The sequence below is a fragment of the Syzygium oleosum genome, unplaced genomic scaffold (assembly GCF_021117445.2).
Source record: "Syzygium oleosum isolate NSW1041296 unplaced genomic scaffold, Sole_v2.1 Sole_v2.01, whole genome shotgun sequence".
NCBI lineage: Eukaryota > Viridiplantae > Streptophyta > Magnoliopsida > Myrtales > Myrtaceae > Syzygium > Syzygium oleosum.
Genome location: NW_026607485.1, coordinates 21,561,175 through 21,568,888, shown reverse-complemented (window position 1 = coordinate 21,568,888; position 7,714 = coordinate 21,561,175). Strand labels below are relative to the sequence as shown.

The 7,714-nt window shown below is 39.1% G+C and overlaps 1 protein-coding gene across 1 annotated transcript; it reads left to right on the top strand.

Moving 5' to 3' along the window:
- Nucleotides 1–808: 808 nt before the first annotated feature.
- LOC115692443 (protein SIEVE ELEMENT OCCLUSION B-like) lies at nucleotides 809–6,181 on the top strand. The gene is made up of 7 exons (XM_030619284.2): nucleotides 809–1,154; nucleotides 3,152–3,241; nucleotides 3,374–3,807; nucleotides 3,941–4,035; nucleotides 4,118–4,248; nucleotides 4,566–5,042; nucleotides 5,426–6,181. The coding sequence occupies exons 1-7, from the start codon at nucleotides 927–929 to the stop codon at nucleotides 5,966–5,968; spliced, it is 1,998 nt and encodes a 665-aa protein (XP_030475144.1). The 5' UTR covers nucleotides 809–926; the 3' UTR covers nucleotides 5,969–6,181.
- The last annotated feature ends 1,533 nt before the right edge of the window (nucleotides 6,182–7,714 follow it).

Sequence of the window (7,714 nt, the reverse complement as noted above, 5' to 3'; positions counted from 1 at the left end):
AGATGATGCGAAATCAAAGCACCTTGTCCTATCAAACACGGGAATCACGTCCTATATTTTCTCAACCAATCTCTTTTTTATTTTCCCTCTCATTTTATAACATATAAAAAGCCGGTAAGGTTTCCCAATGATTACTAAAAATTATTACCCTACGAAGTTATCTCGCGTTACCAAAAACTATTTGTCCGTCACTAAACAAATGCTAATAAATAGTATAAAAGTATCAGGTACAAACAGGGGCTAATGAATCGAAAAATAAGCATACACAAAGTTATAATATTCTATAATCAGCGTGCTACTCTTATGAACTCATGCGGTGTCTAACACGCTTCCTAATACATTGAGATTGATTTATCATAAATTTCAGATTTTGAACAAAATAATTACTTTTTTCACATAGAGATAATAATTAAAAAAAAACACCACACGGGATTGGCATCGTAATCGGTCAAGTCATACGAAATTATTTCCAACTGATGTGGAAAAAACCTTTGGCCCCATTTTCGAATGTAAAACACATTTCAATCTCAAAAGTCCTTGGTTCATCTAAGGTGGTGCCAAGTTCAACATTTGGCTTTATTTACATACAATCGCACCTTGTTAGGATTGTAGTGATGGGCTCGTCCTTTAGGACTTTATTGTTCAAATAATAGTACGTATCGAGCGTGCCACTCTTATGATAATGCTTGAAGATTTGTTGATATTGATAGTTTTACGTTCGTCTAAAACCATTTTTTTCAAACATTATCTTTTCTATCTCTCGTCTCCTTCCTTTCATCCGTGGCTATAAATAGAGCAAGCATATCGACTGCTGCCCTCACAACACCACCTCCGAACTCTTCCTCCTCTAGTTTTGCTCTCTCTTGTCACTCCAAAGCCTAGTAGACTCTCTCTTCTCTTTGCTTTTCTCTTTGAGATTCGAGAAAATGGCGAGCAGGACCCTCGGCCAAATTCTTCGGAGGGAGAGAAGCAAGGTCGACCAAAGCATGTTGAACAACCTGCTTGCCATTTTCGACGACGAGAAGTTCATGAAGGAGATGGTGGACGCTCACGCCCCTGACGAAGGAGACGTCGACGTCCAGTCTCTCTTCCTCCTCGTCGACAACACCCTCCGTGGAGCTACCGCCATCGCCGACTCCGTCGTCAACCCAAAGGTAAAAATTGAAATAATGCCATGTATTTTGTCCATGTGGGGGTGCGTGGTGCGAGAGAGATGCAGTCCAAAATAGTTTTACTGGGTAAAAGCTTAGCAATCTATCAAATGGGTACGTCTATGGTGTGAACCGTAGTGAATTTGACCATCTTTGGCAAATAAACCCCACGACTTCGTTTGATGGACCGAATATAACTCTAGATCGGATAATTTTTATCCAATTTGATATTTGAGGAAATGTAAAATCCGGATACAAAAAAATTCCCACCTAGGAGATGAGGTATAATGTGGATTTGTTCGGATATTGCATGACCAAGGCTATGAAGCCTTGCCGCCCGTCGCCGCGTCCATAAAGAATCGCTGACCACCGCACAAGGACTCCCACCATGACAGCCGATAGTCGTTGCCTCTGCCCCCAACCACCGCTGCAACCTCTGCTTTCCCCACCCAATCACCACCCGTGCCTCAGCTCTTGGCTGGCAGCTCGTCACCTTTGATTTCCACTCAGCAGGCTGCGATCGTCGTCGTCGAGCCTAAGCTCGGCCGACACTTTCGAGCCTTAGATCTCGAATCTGAAAGTAACCAAGCGTTGGATTGGGCCGAGCGCCGCCGGGCCAAAGATCCCGCAATCACGCTCAATCTGAGGTCAAGGTCGAGCGCTAAGCCAATAGGGAAGCGAGAGATTGGAGAGCCATCCGGGCAGCTGAGGTTGAGTGCGAAGGGGAAAAAGAGAGGCCCTCGCAGCATTTTCATTTTGCGGGGGTTGTGGCTGTCATCGCCGTGGTCCGTAGGACGCTGGCGTGGTGAACATAATATCAACGTTTACCAAACACTGTATTAGATATTATGAATTTCATTACATCTTTTTTTAATGTTTTTTTATCCTATTCAATAAAAAAGTCCGGACAGTCGGGCAATTAGCTCAATTGCCCGCGACAATAATGGACCTAGATTTTTGGCGGACCAAAATATTTAACACTGCCACGCACACTATGATGGAGACTATACAATTTACCAAATACAGAAGGGACTGACACGACATCTCTCTCTCGATCTCTCGACCCTGCTTTCTTTTTCTACTTGCTTTTGTCAGAACATGGACAAGATGAAAAGAAAGAGATAAAGCAATTGCTCTCTGATAAAAGCATTATCCATGTGAGGCACCAACAGGCATTATTGAGCGCTTGGATAAAAAGCACATTCTTTGTCGCACCCCGCTTGACCTTTTCTACTTGCTTTTTCTTTTTACATGTCCAAAGGACATTGACAAACGAGAGAGATAAAGCAAATTAATCTGAAAAAATGGATTAATTAGAATTAATCAGTAAAATTGAATAATATATGCCAAAAGTTTACTTTTCCTAATCAGGAAGCAATCCACTGGCAGTCAATTTTTGTGGTCTTAGATCGATCTATTCATGAGATTATCGATTTATCTATAAGTCAACGACACAATAGTTTGATATGACATAGAGGATTAAATCCAACTCATGACAAGTTATTACTCATTTAATTAATTATACTCATATTTTATTAGGCATTCATTTGTTTTCTTTTTCCGCAGGGTTTGGACGATCATTCGTTAAGATTTACTTTTAGAGCCGTTTGTTTAGTGTGATTTAGAAAGCATTTTTCCAAAAATTGAGGAATTTATAACACTTACAAAAATGAATCGGATAAAAACATTTTCCCTTTTGATAAAAATATTTAAGCATAAATCATTCTTAATATAAATATTTAATTAATTTTTGATCTTTTGCGAAACAACTGCGCCTTGATATATACTTTCATCACTAGTGAATTTTTTAATAAAAACTGACAATGTCTTAATTATAAATTTTGATCATATATCTACACGTAATGCGATTACTATGCGATAACTGTGGATTTCCTTAGTTTAGCAGTTAAAAAAACAAAGAACTTTTCCTCATCATTTCGTTTAGTTAGTACCTTCCTCCTTCTCTAACAATAAGTCTACATATGCATACACTGTTGTAGGGCACTCAAGGATCTGGAAGCCCTGCACTCAAGCCACCAAAAGAAGGCTTCAATCCACCCCTAGCAGCAATCAACGAAGTGGCTTGTGAGGTATGTTATTATGTCTTTTGTAATAATTTATTTTTACCAAGTAATGAATGGCTTTTATTTTGGCTATTTTACTGTTTAGAGCTTGGTAATAACTAATCCCATGTATTAACATTATCAACATCATGTTGTCAGATCACATGCAAGGCATTAGACACCAAAAATGTGCGTGAAACGATGATCTCGATCTTTCACGAGCTATCGAGCTACTCCTGGGTCAATAAGGCTTTGATCACCCTTTCGTCGCTTGCCCTTTTCTATGGCGACTTTTGGCGACTTGCCCAGATTCAGCCATCGGACAAGCTCGCGGAATCGATGGCCATACTGAAGGGGTTACCTGCAATCACCAAGCCCTCGGACGTGCAAAAGATCCAAGTGTTTGGAGTTCTGAATGAAATGATCAAGACCACATTAGACATGACCGAGTGCATCGTGGAGTTCGAGCATGACAGTAAAGATGTTCCCGAGCTGTCCACGGCAATCGACATTCCAAGCAGTGTTTATCAGATCATCATCAGCGTCCTCGCTTGCTCGATTCAGTTCACCAGCCTCATCAGCCTTGTCGATGAGTATGATTCACTAACGATCCCTTTCTTTGGATCTCTTTTAAACATGAATCATCAAAAATCATTTCAACAGACTCAAATTTTAGAGGAGAGGGGTTTTTTTTTTTTCTAAAAGAGGGCTTCCTGTTATTTTCAGCTACAAGGGAAAAGATCTCCCAACCTTTGCTCGGAAAGTGAACATGATCCACCACACTATCAAGAGACATTTTGAAGATTACAAGCAAAAAAAGGGTATAAGTTAATTTCATCGACTTGTGATTATTATGCTTTGAATATTGGACTAACGTTCTCATCAGTTTCAATTTGAATGCAGAGGAAATTAGAGAGTATCAGAGGCTGCAGCGACTATTCAATGCCCCTACTGATAATGTGGAGCTCGTCAAGGCCTTGTTTTACATCAAGGACGATCCTCAGCCACTCTACATTGGCTCAAAGAAGACCACGGTTCAATCTTCTAACTCTCTAATTCCGCAACACTTTATGTTTTTTTTTTTTTGGCCAAACTTTATGTTCCTAGTTGAGTACCAGAATGATGTTATGGTCGTAAACTCGTCCTTGTTAAAAATTTTTTATTTCAACTGATTTGCTGAAATCTAAACATAACATTTGTTCTCACCTAAGTTGCACTTATTTTTCCACAAAAAAAAAAAGTGGCACTTTTGTAGCTAGTCGGCCCTCGCGTAAATTTGTCTTGTCGACTTTAGTGGTAGCGGCCAAAGGAGTGAAATATTGATCCCTGTTTATCATTCCATGACATACAGGATAAGGTCGAGTCCCTGCGAAGGAAGAATGTGATGCTGCTGATTTCCGACCTAAAATTGACCTCTCACGACCTTTCCATCCTCATCAAGATCTACAGCGAGCGCAAGTTCCATGAGGAGCGCTATGAGATCGTGTGGGTCCCGATCATCGAGCAAGAAGGCGAGGATGTGCTCAACCAGTTCAAGAATCTACAGTCGCAACTGCCATGGTACTCGGTGCACTACCCGACACTCATCAACAAAGTGGCCATCAAGATCATCAAGGAGAAGTGGCACTTTAGGCAAGAGACCATTGTGACTGTGTTGGATCCCCAAGGAAGAGTCTCAAACAAAAATGCGATGAGCATGATTAGGCTTTGGGGATGGGATGCTTTCCCTTTCACTGATTCAGTAGGAGCAAGCCTATGGAGCAAGCCTGGCATCAGCTGGTTTGAGCTTTTGGTGACTGACATGGTCATTCCTAAGATAAACGAAGCTGTAAGTAGTACTATGTTCTTTTTCTTTTTCACTTTCCTTTTACCCTTTCGCTCTACGAAGAAAAAATGTGCTCTGAGTTAATTTAGAAAACGATCTTAATTAATTTATGGAGGATTATAAAGATTTTAATTTAAATTTGAATCAATCGAGAGATTTATTGGATAGAAAATGAGAACTAAGCAGACCATTTCACATTATTATAGTGTCTTGTTTCTACTAACATATACTACTCATCTTACATTAGAGATAGGCTTTACTGGAATTTTCGTGGAAAACTTGAAATTAGAGGATGATTGGAGTTTGCTTTATATTATAGAGATATGAGGAATGACCGTAAGAACTTTTTTCATTGATCACTCCTCCGATTGATTATCATTGATCAGATCAAGTCTCAGAAGTACATCCTCCTTTATGGAGCTGAAGACACCAAGGCAATCCACGAAATTGAGGAGCCAGTGAAGAAGATCATCGAAGATGGTGTCCCCATCGTCGCCTACAATGTCACCAAAAATCAGCTCTTCTGGAGCCGCCTCGAGAGCTGTATGCTGTCAAAACTGCAAACCAAAGCGGATGTGCACGAACCCCTCATGCAAGACATCCTCAGCATCTACACCAACTTCAAGAAGGACGGCGGGTTCGCGGTCCTCACGAGGGGGTCACAGGTCGTGATCAATGACTCGATAGTCGATGTCACGAAGGTTTTGTCCCAATACGAGACTAATTGGAAGAAGCAGGTCAAAGGGAACGAGAAGACGTTCGATGCAGCCTTCAAGGAGCACCGCGAACGGGTCTTTGTCCTTCCAAGGTGCCACCACTTCTACATTCCGAACATGGTGGGTTACATCCCGGAGGACGTGAAGTGTCCTGTGTGCCCTCGCATGATGAAGAACATTGTCAAGTTTGAGTGTTGCCATGGAGCACATTAAGGTACCCATGCATCTCTCTGCTGGTCCATGTCCACAATAAAGGTGCTACGTGAGTACCCTGTAAGCCGGGACATGAATAAAAGGGCTGTTTGCTGAGTCCTTGAGTTTGTTAGTTGCCTGCGTTTAGGGCAACCATTATCTAACTTTGGCATGTACAACTGCTTTGTTTGAGCACGAAGTTTCATTTTGAAATTGCTTTGGTCTTCTTTCTCATTCTCCCTGCATCTACGGAATGACAATAGACCGTCCAAAGGCAACATAGAAATTGAATGAGCAACTTACCATTTGAATAATCAGCCACGCTTTCATTCAACAACATAAACTTTTAGAGTACTTACAAATTTTTACAGACTATCAAACCTTAGAGAAATTGGCTTAAACAAGAAATCACCGAAACAGAAAATCGAAGAAAGAGAGAATAACTAGGTGAATATTTTCCACGCGCAATATCTAATTGATGGTTATAGCAGCCTACACATGAAGTGAGAGAACGACCCAAAGGAACTAATATATACGAATTATGTCGTTGACATAAACAACAAGATTACTGTTTGATTGGAATGAGATAAAGAAATAGTGAGGGATCGAACGACAATATAAAAGAAGCAGATATAAGTGATTGAGCAAGAAGAGCGCGGAAACTTAAGTAGCGCATGATAACCATTCTGGTTCTGTCCAAAACTGGTTTTCTGTTCCCAGAAATAGCTTTGGACCAGAAACCCGTTTGGTAACGCAATTCCATTTTTCTATTTCTGGAACAACTTTTTGTTCCAAAACCGATTCTGAACCAGAATCAGAACAAAAAAAAAGTAGGTTTTCTATTTCTAGACCAAAAATGAGAATCATTTCTGAGAGAACTCTTTCTTCAAAACACATGTTCATCTGGAAGTCACGATCTTTGAGGTGGGAAAAAAAAGCAAAAAATCAAAAATTTCAAAACTTCACAGAATAATTTAGAATCTGTGGTTACCTACTTTGAGCGAAATTTAAATTTTTTAGGTGCCGAAAAAAATAAAAAAAATAAAAAATTTCAAAATTTCACAAAATGGCTTAGAATACTTATGGCCACCCACTTTGAGCGAAATTTAATTTTTTTTAGATGCAAAAAAAAAATCAAAAAATCTAAAATTTAAAAACTTCACAGAATGTCTTAGAATACATGTGGCCACCCAATTTGAGTGAAATTTAATTTTTTTCGTATCGAAAAAAATTAAAAAAGCAAAAAATAAAAAATTTCAAAACTTCACAGAATGGCTTAGAATACCTGTGGCCATCTACTTTGAGCGAAATTTAAATTTTTTTAGGTGCCGAAAAGAATAAAAAAATAAAAAATTTCAAAACTTCACAGAATGGCTTAGAATACCTGTGGCCACCCACTTTGAGCGAAATTTAATCTTTTTTAGATGGCAAAAAAATAAAAATAAGCAAAAAAACAAAAATTTTAAAACTTCACAGAATGGCTTAAAATACCTGTGGCCACCCACTTTGAGCGAAATTTTATTTTTTTTAGGTGCCTAAAAAAATAAAAAAAAGCAAAAAATCAAAAATTTTAACACTTCATAGAATGGCTTAGAATACCTATGACCATCCACTTTGAGCGAAATTTAAATTTTTTTAGGTGCCGAAAAAAATAAAAAAATAAAAAATTTCAAAACTTCACAGAATTGCTTAGAATACCTGTGGCCACCCACTTTGAGCGAAATTTAATTTTTTTAGGTGCCGAAAAAAAATAAAAATAAGAAAAAA

Coding starts and splice junctions, on each gene's coding strand:
- LOC115692443 (XM_030619284.2), top strand. CDS start 927: ATGGCGAGCAGGACCCTCGGCCAAATTCTTCGGAGGGAGAGAAGCAAG. Junction 4,249..4,565: donor TTGGCTCAAAGAAGACCACG/GTTCAATCTTCT, acceptor CATGACATACAG/GATAAGGTCGAGTCCCTGCG. Junction 5,043..5,425: donor TTCCTAAGATAAACGAAGCT/GTAAGTAGTACT, acceptor ATCATTGATCAG/ATCAAGTCTCAGAAGTACAT.